Here is an 18,413-nt window from a genome sequence, read left to right as displayed (position 1 = left end):
GAACCGTGCTTCAATACTGCTACAAAGATCTGGGCACTTTTGAATTTCTCCCAAGGAAAATCATATTCATCAAGTGCCAACATTCAAAAGTAGCACTCTGCTGCTGGAAACACATATTTGTTTGAAACCCCAATAGGAGCAAGTATTGTTTCTGTATATTTTCTGCAAATATATGAAATTTGCATTTCATTTTACATAATATAGGATTTTGTAAAACAGCCTGGTGGGCCTAAACACAATGTATAATGCTGTTTCCGTGGATTCAAACAGCCAAAGACCTAATTTAAAGATTCTGAGGTATAACCAGTTTGTAATTTGAGGATTTCATGTATCATTCCAACTTAGAAATTTGACTATGAAGGATATTAAGTGATACCAAGATATTTTTCACATGCAGCTCAGCTGGTAAAGAATCCACCTGCAATGCAGGAGACCCCGGTTTGATTCCTGGATCGGGAAGATCCCCTGGAGAAGGGATAGGCTACCCACTCTAGTATTCTTGGACTTCCCTAGTGCCTCCGCTGGTAAAGAATCTGCCTGCAATGTGGGAGACCTGCATTCGATCCCTGGGTTGGGAAGATCCCCTGAAGAAGGGAACAGCTACCCACTCCAGTATTCTGGCCTGGAGAATTTCATGGACTGTATAGTCCATGGGGTCACAAAGAGTCGGACACGACTGAATGACTTTCACTTTTCAAGGAATTTTTATTTTTGTTAGGGAATAATAGCCTGCTAGTTAAATAAGAAAATGTAGTTTCCAGCAGTGCATACAAAACTAGGTAGGGATGCAATGACAGAATGTCCAGAATTTACTTTTTTAAAAAATAATTTATTGTGCTTCAACAAATACAATAAAAATTTCAAAAAGGAATAGATGAAATAAATGAGACAAAATCTTGATAACTGCTATATCTGGAAAATGAGAATGGGGAGTAGAGTTCTTTGCTTTCTTCTTCTATGTATATTGGAGAAATGCGTATGTAAATTTGGATAATGCAGCAGCCACATAAGAACCACACATACAGGGTTAGCACTGCACAAATTAAAGTCACTACTGACATCATGAAGGAATGATATCAGAGACCCTTTCATCGGGGACAGAGATGAACTTACTGTTTGATAGTCCTGGACATATGAGAAGAAAACAAAAATCAAAGGCAGAGCATATGGAAAAGAATTTCTTTAATTATTTGGAAGAAAGTTTTTATTTTACTGAGATATGCAAAAAGGTTTAATTCAATATAAAATAGACCAGAAATAGTGTGGTGAGGGACAAAGACATACAGAAATGACACTTTTCGATTTTCCTTTATCTAAACTGTGGAAGCATGGACAAATCACTTCTGAGTTTTGTACTTTAAAAAAAAAAAACTTATGATGTGGATAACAGACACACTTCCTGGCCTCGGTGTGTCTGTGGACTGTAAACTACACACGAAATCCATTTATTAATAACACTGATAAAACTTACTTGATGCAGACCAATGATTTGATAGATTTTTCATATCAGTTTTAGGGAGAAGACAGAGAAGAAAGCTAGAGGGGGAAGAAAACACAAAAAGACTGCTATAGTCGAGGAAGGAAAAAGAAAAAGGAATCCAGATCCTTAGGTGGAGATCATCAAATGGCTTTTGCTGCCTCACCTTTTATATTATGGGGAGAGTTATAACTAACAACAACTGATACAGGTTTATCACTCTGCTATTCTTAGAGTTCTCGGTTTCTGCGGATATTGTACCTTCCTTAAAAGGGGGCTGTCTATGCTTCAAGAAATCCAATTTTCAGGTTCTAGCCGTGATAACATCAGCCACAAAACATTTCTTTGCCTCAACTTACTCATCTCTAGAAGACTGTTTCACCAGCTTATCTCAAAGATCTCTTCCAGCTTGAAACTTCCATGACACTGTTTCTCACAAGTGATTTTTTATCTTTAAAATCTTCAGTGGCTTTATTTTGAATTAGTTATCCTACACAGTCCTGGAAAGCAATGAGCCAGAGCAACTACAGAAACTGAGTCCAAGTACAAAAATAACCCGGGGGTAGGCAAACTCGAGAAAAGAACTGATTCTTTTGCAAAGGCTAAAGATATTCTTTCCCTTTCTTCGAATAATAAGTGCTCAGGTACGATTTTCTGGTAAATTTTAATCAGAAATAGGAAAAAAGATAGCTAAAGTCATAAGTTACTTTTCATATAAAATGTAAATTGCAAGTAACTTTTCTGGATCATGTATATGGAGGGCACACTTCAAATCTGCTTTATTGGCAAACACAAAAAAATTATGCTGAAGAAATATACCCAGTTAGTATTATTTTTAAAAAGGTGGGGGGAGAATAAAGAATCCAGATTCTATCCCAATCCAGCTCTTATTTTAAAATAAAAATACTGAAAGCATATAGTAATATATACTTTGAGACATTTTATTTGCACAAAGAGATAAAGCATATTCTATTTGTGGCATCAATTCATTTTACCACTCATGCATTATGTAGACATTGCAAATTGTAAAAAACAAAAAAAGTATCTATGGCCTGTAAAGTGGTTTTGACTATGGTTTTGAAAGGCCACATGAGATTTAACATTGCCAGTCTGGATTCTTTCAAACTTTTTGGTCATTTATTTCTAAGTAACAAGTGCAATTCTTCACTTTTTCTATGGGGGGAAAAGAATTGCTAAAATGACTGGAATGGTTAAACAAAACAAATCAAAGAGAGACTATCAAGAAATGAGACATCGTCTCCTAAGATGTTTCAGCCATAAATAATAGTCAATAGAAACCTAGTACATCATCTCAACCAAAGGTCAGAGATAATTGGGCCTGAAATATCATCTTGTAAAGGGTTAATCTGTGTCACAAAGACACTGAGCTTGGGGGAATTACCGACATAGAGTCCATCTGTACCCAAAACCTCCCTCATTCCAAAGAACTAAGCATATAGAAAGTAATAAAAACAAAGGATCAGTTCTAAAAGCAAAGTCTAGGTGCAGAAAAGAGAACAAAAAGAATACAAGAGATTTCCCTGGCAGTCCGTGTGTTCAGTCATTTCAGTCGTGTCCAGCTCTTTGTGACCCAGTGGACAGGAGCCCACCAGGCTCCTCTGTGCATGGGATTCTCCAGGCATGAATATTGGAGTGAGCTGCCATGTCCTCCTCCAGGGGATCTTCCCAACCCAGGAATCGAACCCACATCTCTTATGGCTCCTGCACTGGCAGGCACGTTCTTTACCACTAGTGCCACCTGGAAGCCCTGCCCTAGTGGTCCAGTAGTTAAGATCCACTTTGAATGCAGGTGATGTATGTTTGATCCCTGGTCAGGGAACTAAGATCCCACAACTAGAGAGCCCACAAGCCACAACTTCTGAACCTGAGCACTCTAAAGCCTGTGCCCCACACCTCAAGGAGAAGTCCCTCTGCTGCAACAAGAGAAGCCCCTGTGTGCTGCAACTAGAGAAAACCCGTGCTTCTCAACAAAGATCCCACAGGCTGCAACGAAGACCCGGCACAGTCAAAATAAATTAGTGCACAAAGGAGACTTCTTGCCCAGCTCTAGGACACCCTTCTCTTTACAGAAATTCCAACCCTTGCACCAAGGAAGAGATGAGCAAGGAGGGCGCTTCTCTGATGGGAGTACCCTTGGGACTGGTCCCTAGGATTCAGGCCAGAATTCTGCTCAGGCCACAGCACAGCTGTCTGTGTGGGTGCAGGGCTCTTGCCGAAGGTCACTGGGACAGGACATAAAGGCCCAAGTAGGGAACTGGTTGGAGTAAAGCACAGCATAGCACCCTTCTCCCACTTTGCCAATCTGCTGAACCGGATCTGAAGAAACATTGTCATTCAGAATCAGATGTCCTACTCAAGATGGTGACTACCCACACCTGGGCCACACTCTGACTTGACCCTGACACGTACACCCACTCTCTTTCTCTTTTTTCTTCCTCTATTAACATAATCATAAGATGTTTATTCTCTCTTTATTCAAAAGAAACCCTGCCCCTTCAGCTCATCTGGTAGACACAGGCTTTCTCCCAGTGCTCATTCACAAATTTAAAGCTGGAGTAAACCCAGGCCTTTCTCTGTCTTCTTCCCTTCCTCTGTTCAGCTCCTAATGCTTAACCTAGCCCTACCTTTTGATAAACACCCTTTTTAATTTAATTATTTTTTTCTCTTACTTTGTGGCTGTACTACACAGTATGTGGGATCTTAGTTCCCCAGTCAGATAGAACTCATGTCCCCTGCATTGGAAAAATGGAGTTTTAACCACTGGACCACCAGGGAAGTCCCGATAAACACCCTTTGGATGGCATTTTTGCTTAGCTCTGTGCTTCAGAGCCTAGGATGATGCAAGAAACGTAGCAGGCCATCCATAAATAGGGAAACAATGCATTAAATTCCCCAAAGGACTATTATGCCATCATCAGACATTTCCTTTCCCCATCCTGGATCACAGGGATAGTTCAAAATCAATTTTTCCATCACCATGATGCACAAAATAATCTATCATCCATATTCCCATCTTACATCTTAACCCAAACACACATTATTGAACCCATCACAGATAGTAAAAGTGCAGAAAAAAGGAAAGAACAATAGCTGGGGGAAAATAATCAACCATCTTCTCTCTTTTCATTAACCCCTCCTTATGGCAAGCATCTGACTGTTTAAATTTGTTGCTTCTACCCTTGGAAGAAAAGCTATGACAGACCTAGATAGCATATTAAAAAGCAGAGACATCACTTTGCTGACACAGGTCTGTATAGTCAAAGCTATGGGTTTTCCAGTAATCATGTCAGGATATGAGAGTTGGACCATAAAGAAGGCTAGACGCCGAAGAATTGATATTTTCAAACTGTGGTGCTGGAGAAGACTCTTGAGAGTCCCTTGAATGGCAAGGAGATCAAACTAGTCGATCCTAAGAGAAATCAACCCTGAATATTCATTGGAAGGACTGATGCTGAAGCTGAAGCTCCAATACTTTGGCCATCTGATGCAAAGAACAGACTCACTGGAAAAGACCCTGATGCTGGGAAAGATTGAAGGCAAAAGAAGGGGGCATCAGAGGATGAGATGGTTGGATGGCATCATCAATTCAACGGACATGTATGTGTATGTATGTCAAAGTCACTCAGTTGTGTCCGAGTCTTTATGACCCCATGAACTATACAGTCCATGGAATTCTCCAGGCCAGAATACTGGAGCGCCTAGCTGTTTCCTTCTCCAGGGAATCTTCCCAACCCAGGGATCAAATCCAGGTCTCCCACATTGCAGGCGGGTTCTTTACCAGCTGAGCCACAGGGAAGCCCAAGAATACTGGAGTAGGTAGCCTACCCCTTCTCCAGGGGATCTTCCCAACCCAGGAACTGAACTGGGGTCTCTTGCATTGCAGGTGGATTCTTTACCAACTGAGCTACTAGGGAAGCCCCCAGTGGTCATGAGTTTGAGCAAATTCTGGGAAATAGTAAAAGACAGGGTATCCTTGTGTGCTGTTTGTAGTACATGGGGTCACAAAGAGTCGGACACGACTTAGCGACTACAAACAACAACCCATGCAAGAACAAGGTACACAGTGAAGCTTCTCTTTGTTTGCTGATCCAAGACTGGAATGAAGTATATTCAGAAGAGATGGGATTAACCTAGGAAACACTTTTTTTTTTTATAATTGTGATACATCTCCCCACCACTGCTTGGTTCTTGAAGTTTAATTTGCTCAAGTCAGCTCCACACTAGAAACTTGAAAGAAAATCATAAAAATTAAGTCCATAAGCTAATCATCACTTACAAGTCATCTGCCTTCTGCAGTCAGAAGCTTCCAAACTGAGAATTTGCTGAAATGAAAGAAAACCTGTGGGGTCCAAAACTCCATTTACCTTTCACCACAGATTCACCATTATCAATTTTCTTTAGTAAATAAGGTTGGCTTGGGTTGAAAATATGAAAGATTAAAGAAGGTATTAAAGGAACCAGTCAATTCCCTTCTCACTCTAAATCACTACCAGCTCTTCCAATTTCTGAGTTAAAATTGCTCAGTTGTTATCATATATAACTCTCCACTTACAATGTGAATAATAATAGCTCCTAGGCTCTGTACTTCACATATATTCTTTCATTTAATCCATTCCAAAAGCCTGATGGGTATGGTTTAACATACCCATTATACAGATGTAAAAAGTGAGACCCTAAAGGAAACTAATGGCAAAGAACTATGTCAGTTAATAGAGTATTTAAAATAGGCCATGCTAATCTTTTGCTAATATTGTAAGTTACTATCTTAAAGATTATATGGATATAGAACTTCTAAGATTTTTTAATTAGAACATTTTAAAATGCATACCTGTTTTTTCCTTGAATTTGCTTTGGGAAACAGGCCTGCTGACAACACAGATGTAAATGGAGAGCAGCATAGCTCAGGAAAAGGGTTTGGAATAGATGGCATTTCCAGAACATCAAGATCTTTCTTTTTTCTCCTACACCGAGAGAACATAGGATGTAATTTACATAAAACAGAATGTAAAATATAATTGCTGTCAGGATTAAAAAGTTGAGGCCAGAATGCCCCATTCTGTGACAATACTAATGTAAAGTATACAGGAAAGGTCTGTGGTGTACTTTCTGTGGGTCAGAATAAAACATGTCAATTGATATAAATCAATCTCCTTTTGCATTCCTTTCTTTCTTTTCTTTTGGCCTTAAAAAAAAAAAAAATCACCAGGCCTGGAAGCCCCATTTCCAGCACTTCTGATAATTTTCCTGAAACTGACATACAGACTACAGAATTACTGAAGTAAAAATCATTCTGAGGAGTTAGACATTGTTTTGCATCCACTAAATTGACAGTCTATAAACATTTAGTGAACTCATCCCTATTCTATTCTACTAATCACTTTTGAAAGTTATGGTTTATTAATTATAGTTGTGGTTCATCTCACTTCAAATTTCATTCACAATGTGGCCCACACACAGTTTGCTGATTTTTCAAGTGCTTATAGATACTAAACTGCAAGGCAGTGTTTTTGAGGAGGTAAGTGAATAGAACTTGCTAGTATTAATGTACTTTGGTCCACTGCAGAGTAATTTTAACTTCAGTGAAGTTGAAGCACTTTGAAAATCTGAAGGAAAAAAAAAAAGATACCATTTAAATGTATGAATATAAAGGACTATAGATTTTTGTATTGTTGCAGCCTTTTTCTTTCCTAAAGTATGTGTGAAATTGTGAATTCTACAGGCACTTAGGGCTGAATGCTATGGAGATTGGGAAACACTTTAAAGCCTCTATTCTTTCCTGCTGAACAGCTAGACTGCTCAAATGTCAATCCGTACTTTGCCTCTCCAGAGTCGCTCTAAGACTCCATGTGGGAGGCGAACTGATTTATTCTGATTTTTTATAATACATAAAAGGGATTTTTTTGTTTTTTAACGCAGTAAAGAAGGAAGGAGGGTGGTCAGCCTGGAGCTTGGCCTCCTAGTTCACATCGATGGGCAGAGGCGAGAGCGACCCGGAGCTCTCAGTGAATCGGTGATGCTATTTATAAGGCGCTGGGAGATCGCAATGTCCAGCCCATCCGGTAGGTCCTGCCAGCTCAAAGGGAATTGTCTTCTGAGACTTTCTCAAACTTGGCCCAGCTCTGGGCACATGGCTCACCCCCTAGGACCGCCTCCTCACCCCTCGCCGGCTGCCAACCCAGGACACTCCCCCGCGCCCTCCGAGGGCTGCCTACCTGTCTGCCGCACAGCCGCGGGTCGCGTCCGGAGGGGGCAGGAGCGCCCGCGCGTGCAGCCAGGGGGCCGGCGCCAGGTCGCGGGCGTCGCCCCTCCCCTGGGCAGCGCCGCACACCTGGGCGGCCAGCGGCGAGTCCCGGGCAGCCGCCCGACCCGCGGCGCTCTGCCCATCTTGCAGGGAAGTGGTCATTGTCGCAGGCCGGGGGACTCGGGCGTCATGAGAGACCCGGCGCGGGGGGAGAAGGAGATCGGGCGGCGGGAGGCGAGGTGCCTGTTCGGCAGCCCGAGCGCGCTGCAGGTGCGGTGGCCTCGCCGCCTGCGCTCTGGACCCGGGCGGCTCACACGCTCGGCCGAGCGGTAGGCGAGGCGGCGGGGGAGGGGAGGGGGCGGAGGAGGAGGGTGGGGAGAGGGGAGGAGCGGCGGGTGGGTGGGGGCCGCGGGCGGCCGGGCGAGGCGCGGAGGGGGCGGGGAGGGCGCTGGGCGGGCACCGCTCGCGGCCCGTGGCTCTGGTGGGCGCTGGCTGGGGGCCCGCGCCCCTGACTGCCGGCTCCCGAGGCTCGGGCCGCCGGCTCCCCAGGTGGGCGCCGGAGCGCGAGGCTGAGCTCGAGGTCGGGGCGGATCCGCGTCGCGGGAGGCGGGATCCATGTGATCGGGCGCTCCCTCGGGGCTAGCCTGGCAGAGCGCAGGCGGGGCAGGGGTCTGTGCAGCCCTGACCCCCGAGACCTTTTCATTCTTCTTGCTGTGCTGTCGGAGAGCTGTCGCTGGGCCGCCATGACAGGCCCACCGTGCCAGGAGAGCGGGGGACCAGGTCTGTCCCAGTCTTTCCCCCACGTGCCTCTTGCTTCCACTCCGCAGCTGAGGACGCCGGCGAGGGAGAAGGGGTGGACGGGGAACAGGCAGTACAATCGGTGCCGAAAACTCCTGAGATGTTTGAGAATTCTGAGTAAGGTATGCGTAAACCTGACGTCTTAGGAAAATTGTTCATTTTCTTCTGATAAGAGCAGCTCTCATCTAATGGGTCCCCACTCTACCTAGTCCTGTTCTATCTCACAACGGCCTCATAAATTAGATGTTTACCCCGTTTTACAGATAAGGGAATTGAGGCTCAAAGTCATGGAGTACCTGGGACAATACAGGGCTAGTGAACTAGTGCAGTGAAGCTTCCGACCCAAAAGATTCCATGCCCCAAATCCAGACTGTTTGAAGTGGTAATTACATTATGCTCACCTGAGATGCAGTCGCCCTACTCTGAATTCTGGGTGGTAAATCTGTTTCTGCCCTTCCAGTAAGTGCCCCATCCCAGTGCACTGTTCGGGATTTCCAAATGTTTTATACACTCTTTGTTCTTTGACCAAATTAGGTAACATCTGTCCCTGGCTTCTGTTAACCAGGTTTTCTTAACCTTCACAACCTCTGCCCAGGGAAAGGCAAACACTGCCTTCTAAAGAAACTGGCAACCCCCCCTGCTCCATATCTGTGTGTCCCCCACCATCCCAGCACCCCCCCACACACACACCATGGCACCAACCACTGCCGACACCCAGGGTTTGCTAATTCCCCAGCCTGTGAGAAATCTGTAGTACTTCACAGAGGCACAAAATTTTGAGTCAAAGAGCTTACAGAATCCAAGTTTTGCTCACGTCAAAATTAAAACCCAATAAATAGCAGTGTTGACCTGGATTACACATCAAGAGTGGTCTCCAGGACACTTTATGCAATGCAATGGCTAAGCCCAGACCAAGTGGTAGGTCCCCTGAGGGATAAAATTAGTAATACTAATCATGATGATAGCTAACATATTGGTGCTGTGTGCCAGGCAAAGCCCTCATTCACATCCTATTCCCTGAAGGATGGTCTGGATTCTATGTGGATTTCAAGAGAGTTTAATGTAAAAACGTACAGATATGTTGAAGTCTTTCCAGCAAAATAAAAAAGAAGCATGTATTTGCAGATAACTTGAGCTAAAAACATAAAGAAAGAAATATATTTTCTTCATCATCATCATCAATCATTCCTATTTTCATCCAAAAGTCCTGAAGGCAGTCATTGCTCCTTTCTAAAAATGATATAGTTTGAACATTCTAACAGGAGAGTGAATCAGTGGCTGAGGTTTGTCCCCTCCCTACTCAACAACTCTCTCTTTGTCTTTCTGTCTCATACAGAGAAAGAGAGAGCAGGCTGTCTTTTTTTGCCAGAGGAAAGAGTAGGTAGAAACTATATCTTTGGAATCACTGGAAATACTATTTCCCAGTAGTGTATACTGCTCCACTTACCAGCATAAAATTTTAACCTCAGGAAAGAATATTCAGTGGTTGGAATGAGATCTCAATTGTGTCTCCCCTCTCTGGGCATTTTCTCATTTAGTGGGAATCCAGGGAGTATCCATTTGCAGGCTTTATACTCCTCCTCTAACCCCCATGAGTAAAACTTGTTATACCTGTAGTAATGGCGGGGGGTGGGGGAGGGGGCAAAAAGGAAAAGAACAAATCTCTGAGGAATGAGAACTTAAATAGTATTGTCTTGTAGATTGACATTAAATATTGAATTTACTCCCAGACACCTTGAGGATCTATATCAAGAATGATACAGTTCCCTCATTCACATTTTTGAAGCAAGCCAACAAAAGAACTAGCTTTTGTATCCAAGAGATTAAAAAAAAAAAAAAAGATTCTGAATAAAGAACTATGCAATATAAAAGGTGCAGAGTACTATGAGACCTAGTACAGCCTAAGAGAATACAGAGGCATTTTTCTGTGAAAAGGGAAGTTCAAAAGAGATTTTCCTTCCCATAACTAATGAAGATATCTGAAACAGTAAAGCAGGTACCTTGTCACCACAGAGCCAGTCCTCCCCTAGCGGCTGTTCATTTTTGACTTGAGCCTGTAAAATGGTAAAGGATAAGCAGTTTGTCTCCTGGCCCCTCCCCTACTGTAAGCCTTTTCTGCCCCTTGGTCTCTCTCTAGGAATCCTAGCCTTCCTTCCCCTAAGGAAAATGTGACCTCTTTGCTTTGTTCTCTCCCTTTCTCAACCAATCAAATTGCTTAACCCTTTATATTGGGAAAGATAGCCCATGTACAGAAAAGAAGGTCACAAACAGAACTGTGTGATGATTTATCATAAGGCAAACACTCATGTCAGATGATGAAATGCATTATTGTCAGTCATCCCAAAGCCCCGCCCTCCAATCCAGATTTTTCCAAGTAATCATAGTAAACTCATAGTTTAACCATAAGTATCCATCCCTACTCACAATAGAGTAGGTTGTCTGGTTTGGACCTTTATGTAGATAGAATCATGCTGTAGGACCCTTTTGTGCTTGACTTGGTGGTTCCCTTCACCCATTGTTTACTATATGCTTCCATACTTTTGTTTATTTTGTTTATTCTTCCATGCTTTTACAAGTTTCTCTAGTTTTTCTAACTCTTCAATTGTATGTAAATACCACAATTTATATATACATTCTACTACTGATAAGCATCTGGGTTATTTCCAGCTTTAGACTGTTTCGGATGGAGGAGCCTGGTAGGCTGCAGTCCATGGGGTCGCTAAGAGTCCGACGCGACTGAGCGACTTCACTTTCACTTTTCTCTTTCATGCATTGGAGAAGGAAATGGCAACCCACTCCAGTGTTCTTGCCTGGAGAATCCCAGGGACGGGGGAGCCTGGTGGGCTGCCGTCTATGGGGTCGCACTGAGTCGGACACGACTGAAGCGACTTAGCAGCAGCAACAGCAGTACTGTTGCAGTGAACATTTTACACCCTTCTCTTGGTGGTGTGCATGCATTTCTGCGGAGCATGTATACAGAACTGGCATTGTGAGGTCATGCTGTGTCTATGCTCCTCTCCTGTTAGATACTGACAGTTTCTCAAATTAACTGTAGCAATTTTCAGCACACCAGCAATGCATGTTTCCCCAGTTATTCACATCCTTGAATTTGTACAATAGACATTCTGGTGTATGTACAGAAATACCTCATGGTGGAATTTGACTTTTCTTGATGACTGATGAGGTTGAGCACTTGTTCACGTGATTATTTGCCATTTGGACTTCTCTTTTGCTAAGTACCAGTTCTCCTGCCTGTTTTATGATTAGTTGTCTGTCTTTTTCTTATTCTAGTTATATTCTTGTTATGGGCTTTTTTTTTAATGTCTTGTAAATCTGTTCTCCCATTCTGTCTTATATCTCAGACATCACTGATATTTTTTGAGAAACTGTTCTTAATAATTACAGGACTACTCAAGTATTCTTAATCTAATATTCTTATTTATTCTAATGTCAATTTTGACAAGCAGCATTTTATAAGAATTTTTCTCTTTCATCTAAATTTTTAAATGTTTTACATGTTCAGTTGCTTAGTCGTGTCTGATTCTTTGTGACCCCATGCTCCAGGGTCCTGTGTTCATGGGATTTTCCAGGTAAGAATACTGGAGTTGGTTGCCATTTCCTCTTCCAGGGGATCTTCCTGACCCAAGGGTCAAACCCACGTCTCCTGCTTCTGCTTCATTGCAGGTGAATTCTTTATTGCTTGAGCCATCAGGGAAATATTTTAGCAGAAAATTATTCATACTTTCTTCTTAACTGTTTAATACCTAAAGGATGTATTGTATTGGCCTATTCCTTAGTCCTAAATTAGCTATTTGTGCTTTCTCTCTTTTCTTTTTGATGATATTCACCAGAATTTATGAATTTTAAAGCTTTTCAGGAATGACTTTGTTGTCTGTTTGTGTGCTGTCTTATTTCTATTCTAATCTTTTCTTTTTCCCCTCTTCTACTTTCTTTGGGTTTATTTGCCATCCTTTGTTTTCCCTAAATTTTTTATGTGGATGCTTATAGCTCATTGATATTTAGCTTTTCATATTTTCTGATATTCACATTTAAAAACATATGTTTCCTCTCAAGTATGACCATAGCTGTATCTTTCAAGTTTCAGTGAGTTATATTTTGATTATTATTCATTTCAATGTATTTTACATTGTGATAGAGTTTTTTCTAGCTGTCTTTTTCTTTTGTTCTTTTTTTTAATATAATTTAATTTATTTGTTGTCATGGATAATACTCTATGTGATTTCAGTCCTTTGAAAGTTGCTTTTTGGCCAAGCATGTGGTCAACATTTATAATAGTATGCGTATGGTTGAAAAGAAGGTGTTTTCATTTCAGTGTGCCAACCATGTTGTTTAAATTCTCTGTATTCATAGTGACTTTTTATTTATTTATTCTACTGTATTCTGAGAGATATATATTAAAATCTCCCACTATGTGGATTTTTTAAACTCTTATTTTGCTTTATATGTTTTAAGGCTAAATTTTTAGAAGTTAGTTTTAGTATATAATTTTACAAATTTAGAACTAGTAGGTCTTTTTGGTAAATTGAAACATTGAACATTTGAGCTGTTCTCCTTTACCTCTATTAACTTTTCTGCCTTAAAGTTTTCCTTTGATATTCATACAGTTTGGCTGATGTTTTATAGTACATCTGTTTTCCATACTTTGTGTCAGCATTTTTTATCTCCGTTTTATGTGTCTTTTATGACATATGATTAGGTCTCTTAGCCAATTTTTTTTTTATCCAAGTAGATGATCATTGCTTTTAATTGAAGAATATTTTGTGTTAAATGTCTATCCTAATAAGTGCTGTCTTCTTATCTAACCATTTCTGTGTTTCTTTTCCCCTTCTTTCATCTCTTGAATTATTTTGTATTACTTCATGTTTTTCCTTCTGCTTATCCATTTTTTGTACCTGATTGATTCATTTTCCATCTTTCCCCACCCTGCCCTGGGTCCCAAGGAAGGTCACGTTTATGGATGACATCAAAGGGCTTCCTTGCTTTCTGACTTCTGGTTGGTTTTGTTCAATGGAAGAAACCGGTAAGAAACTGAACAGTGGGAAGAATATGAAATTGGGATGTTTATTCCCTTTCTCTCCTGTCAGGTGGCATGGTTCCTCTCTTGCAATGCAATCCACTGCATGTGTAAGTGTTACCTGACCTCTTTATGTAATCCTATGGGAATTTCAAGCTCAGAAAATTGCACAAATGCTGATACTTTGGCTACTGCTATTGCTGTGAGTGACAAACTGTCCTTTGTCTCTGACCCAGGAGTTTTGTGTCTTCTGCCAGGATCCTTGAAACTAGCAGGATAATTTGTCAGCTTGCAAGCTGAGTAAAAACTCGGTTAGATCTTCACACAATGGAGTTCTCCACTAGCTCCTTTTGTTATATTTTGTTTTGTCTTGTTTAAACTTAGTCACATCTTAATAAGGAGCTCCTTTATTAAACTCTCTTCAAACTACCCAGCTTGAATGTGCCATCTGTTTTCTGCTTTATTAACTTGAGAATAATACACATTTTTAGTATTCTTTTAGTGATTGTATCAGAGATTACAGCATAAATAAATAATTTAATTTTAACCATCTTTCCAAACAATGCAAGGATATCAAACACTTTTATATGAAATGTCCAGAATAAGCAAATCTGTAGAGATAGACAGTAGATTAGTGGTTACATAGGACCACTTGGCTTGGGGTAAAATGGAAAATAATTGCTAATGGGCGTGAGATTCTTCAGGGTGTGATAAAAATGTTCTAGAATTAATTGTAATGTTGGTTGTACAGATCTGTGCATATATTAATAGCTGTTGAACTGTACATTTTAAGTGGTGAATTGTGTGATATGTGACCTGTATCTCAACATAGTTGGACACTCCCTGGTGGTCTAGTGGCCAGGATTCAGCAGTCCCAACACAGTTGTTGTATATGGTCTTTTATGACTGGCTTCATTCACTTAGCATACATTTTCAAGGTTCATACATGTTGTAGCATTTATATGTACAGTTTATCCGTTCATCACTTGATGGATATTTGGATTTTTTTCCACTTTTTGGCTATTGCATATAGTGCCACAGTGAACATTTGCCTACAAGTTTTTGTGTGGACATATGTTTTCAATTCTCTTTGAAATTGCAAAGTTATTTGGTAAATATGTTTAATCATTTAAGGAACTGCCAGAATATTTTCCAAAGTGTCTACACCAGCAGTATACAAAGTTTCCAGTTTCTCCTCATTTTGACTAACACTTGTGATTTTCTGTCTTTTGAGTATAGACATTCCAGTGGGTGCCATGTGGTATCTCATTATGGTTTCAATTTGCACTGCCCAAATGGCTAACAGTGTTGAACGTCTTTTCATGCACCAACTGACCATTTATATATCTTCTTTGGAGATATGTCTATTCAGATCCCCTCCCCATTTTTCACTTGGTTCATTTGTCTTCTTTTTTTTTTTCAGTTGGTTCATTTGTCCCATTGTGGGTTTTCTTTTCACTTCTGATGATATTTTAAATCACAATGTAAGCTTAGGTAAAGTCCAATTTTTTTGACACATGCTATTGGTATCATATCTAAGACAGCTGATGTCACAAATATATACTCCTATGTTTTCTTCTCAGTTTTAGAGTTTTAGCTCTTATTAACGTTTAAGTCATAACACATTTTTATATATCATGTGAAAAGAGTCCAACTTCATTTTTTTACATATATATATTCAATTGTCCTAGCATTATTTATTGAAAAGACTTTTGTTTCCATAGCATTATTTTGGCATCATTGTGAAAAATCAGTTGACCACTAATTTACTTCTTGACTTCCAATTCTGTTCCATTGAGCTCTATTTTTCGTATGCCTGTTCTCTTTTTATTATTGTAAATTTTTAGTTAGTTTTGAAATTGGGAATTGTGAGTCCTCCAGCTTTGTCCTTTCTTTAAAGTTTGTTTAAGCTATTCTGTATCCCCTTAATTTCCTCTTGAATTTTAAGATCAGTTTGTCAGTTTCTGCAAAGGAGCCAACTGAGATTTTGATAGGGATTTCACTTAAGCTTCGGTTCAGTTAAGAGGAGAATATTGTCCTTTTAAAAATATTAAATCTTCCAATCTATGAACATGGGATATCTTTCCCTTTATTTAGGACTTCTTTAGTTTCTTTCATCAGTGTTTTGTGGTTTTCAGATTATAAATGTTGTACTACTTTTTAAAAATGTATTACTAAGTACTTTATCTTTTTTGATGCTAATGCAAATGGAATTATTTTCTTAAATTCATTTTTGAATTATTCATTTTTAGTGTATATAAATTGATTTTTTGTATATTGATTCTGTATCCTGCAACCTTGCCGAACTGAATTGTTAGTTCTAATAGATTTGAGGATGCATTTTTTTCCCCTCTCAGGATTTTTCATATGCAAGATCAGGTCATTTGCAAATAGAGACAATTTTAGTTCTTAATTTCTAATCTGGATACCTTTTAGTTTATTTTGCCTTCTTTATTCTTTTTTTTCTTTTTGTCTAATTGCCCTGACTAGAGCCTATAGTATAGTATTGAATAAAAGTGGTGAGAACAGATATCCTTGTCTGGATTCTAATCATGGGGGGACAATTCAATCTTTCAGCCTTAAGTATGCTGTTAGCTATGTGTTTTCATAGATGACTTTTATCAAGTTAAAAAAGTAAACTTCTATTCCTAGTTTTGAATGTTTTACTATGAAGAAGTATAGGATTTTGTTAAATGATCTTTTCTGCTCAGCTTCCTATTTGAAGGATTTTTTGCTGCATAGAGAATTCCTACTTGGCACTACTTTCTTTCAACACTTTGAATATATTCTTCCATTGCTCTGACGAAACCAACTCAGTCTAATTGTCATTTATTTTGAAAGTAATTTGAACCCTATTTACCCCCCTTATTCTTAAGGTTTCCATTTCCTTTAATATTCTGCAATTTTATTATGTTGCACCTAGGTGAGAACTTCTTTTTATTCTTCTTGCAGTTTGTAAGTGCTCTTGAATCTGCTACATAATATTTTTTGTCATCTTAGAAATGTTTTTAGCCATTATCTCTTCAAACAGTGCTCCTTCCCCTTTCTCTCCTTTCTTGGATTCTAATTATGTATATCTTAGACCTTATCACTGTGCCCTCCTTGCCTATTGACATTTTTCATGTATTACCAAATTTTTATTTTTTCATACTTTCTGCTAGGTATTTTTTTCCTGACATATCTTTCTTAAGCTGAGTCCAAGATATTAATAAATCCATTCATTCATACATAAATTCATGTGAAATTATCCTATTTTTGGTATCTAAATACCTGTTAAAATTCAGTCTTCTTGCTTATCTCCTTGAAAGTAATAGGTGTTATTTAAATGTGTCTGATAATGCCAGTCTTTGAACCCCTCATGTGTCTATTTGCATTCTTATTACATTTGATTCCCGTCTTTTTGTCTCTTTAAACTCTTGGTTATTTATTTTTGTTTACCTGACATTGATTTGCAAAATAACTTTTAGAAATAAGCGGAGGCCCAGGATGACACTAGATTCCTGCCCAGAGGGTTGTAATTGCTTTTTCCTGCTTCTGGAAGCACTAGCACTCTGAAATTATCTCATCTGGTGATGACTCAAAGCTGAGCTCCAGGTCATTTAAAGATTTACTACTTCTGATTTGCCATTACTGCTAGAGTACATCCTTTTGGTGACCCATCCCAAATCAAGGGGTGTTTCCAGGATTCCTTTTTCTACTTTAATAGTGCTCTATTATCATAACCCTCACAAGACTGCCTTTCAGCCATCCTCTATACTGACAAATGAAATTTCATCATCAAATCTTAACCTATGTTATATCTTATTCCTTTAAAACAGGACTATTGTAGACCACCCCCACCCTTCACCCCCACTTATAGCCAGCTGTGCTAACAAAGCAGTTAATAATTGTGGGAAAAGCTTAAGCATCTTCTCTGTGATCTAGGAGACATACATTTATCCCGTGACTTTTAGAAAATAAAGTCTACCCCTGAATAACAGAAAGTATAGAAGAATAATAGTAACGATTTAAGGTCTTCTAAGATAGAAGGGTGGTGCCATGACCAGCCAGTGTAGACACCTGTTTTCCAGGAGCACATCTATTGGAGATCCCGTTATCTTCTGTTATGTGGCCCTCTCGCATGAGTGTGCTGTGCTTAGTGGTTCAGTCGTGTCCAACTCTTTGCAACCCCATGGACTATAGCCCTCCAGGCTCTTCTGTCCATAGGGATTCTCCAAGCAAGAATACTGGAGTGGGTTGCCATGCTCTCCTCCAAGGGATCTTCTCAACCCTGGGATCAAACCCAGGTCTCCTGCATTGCAGTCAAATTCTTTACCATCTGAGCCAACAGGGAAGTCCAAGAATACTGGAGTGGGCAACCTGTCCCTTCTCCAGGGGATCTTCCTGACCCAGGAATCCAACTCGGGTCTCTTGCATTGCTTTCTTTACTAGCTGAGCTACCAGGGAAACCCCTGCCATGAATAACCATTTTAAATAATCTTTGTGCCTTATTAAAAATGAAATTTCCAGGAGCCATAAGTGACTTGCCAAACTACGTGCACTTCTTGTGAATTTATTCATTTATCTCCTACCACTGCCTTTCAGATGCAACAACAACCTGATTTATGTAAAAATTTTGATGTGCTTATAAGTTCCTGCTGCTGCTGCTGCTAAGTCACTTCAGTCGTATCTGACTCTGTGTGACCCCAGAGATGGCAGCCCAGCAGGCTCCCCTGTCCCTGGGATTCTCCAGGCAAGAACACTGGAGTGGGTTGCTATTTCCTTCTCCAATGCATGAAAGTGAAAAGTGAAAGTGAAGCCGCTCAGTCGTGTCTGACTCCTAGTGACTCCATGGACTGCAG

General features: G+C 40.3%; 1 protein-coding gene across 4 annotated transcripts in view; it reads right to left on the bottom strand.

Annotated features, from left to right (window-relative positions):
• The window catches only part of GRB14 (growth factor receptor bound protein 14), a 128,920-nt gene extending 120,843 nt beyond the window's left edge, over positions 1-8,077 (bottom strand). For 3 of the 4 annotated variants that reach the window (XM_024999504.2, XM_024999498.2, XM_010801964.4), the window contains exons 1-2: positions 7,711-8,046; positions 6,327-6,459 (exon numbers count right to left, since the gene is read on the bottom strand). In XM_024999504.2, the coding sequence (XP_024855272.1) occupies positions 6,327-6,459; positions 7,711-7,901 (324 nt within the window). In that variant the 5' untranslated portion in view covers positions 7,902-8,046. Of the gene's footprint in view, positions 1-6,326; positions 6,460-7,710 lie in introns of all 4 variants that reach the window. The other variant, NM_001011681.3, reaches the window with a different exon arrangement.
• Between the last annotated feature and the right edge of the window lie 10,336 nt (positions 8,078-18,413).

Source organism: Bos taurus, chromosome 2 (genome assembly GCF_002263795.3).
Source record: "Bos taurus isolate L1 Dominette 01449 registration number 42190680 breed Hereford chromosome 2, ARS-UCD2.0, whole genome shotgun sequence".
In the NCBI taxonomy this organism is placed as follows: domain Eukaryota; kingdom Metazoa; phylum Chordata; class Mammalia; order Artiodactyla; family Bovidae; genus Bos; species Bos taurus.
This window is presented reverse-complemented; position numbering and strand designations above follow the sequence as displayed.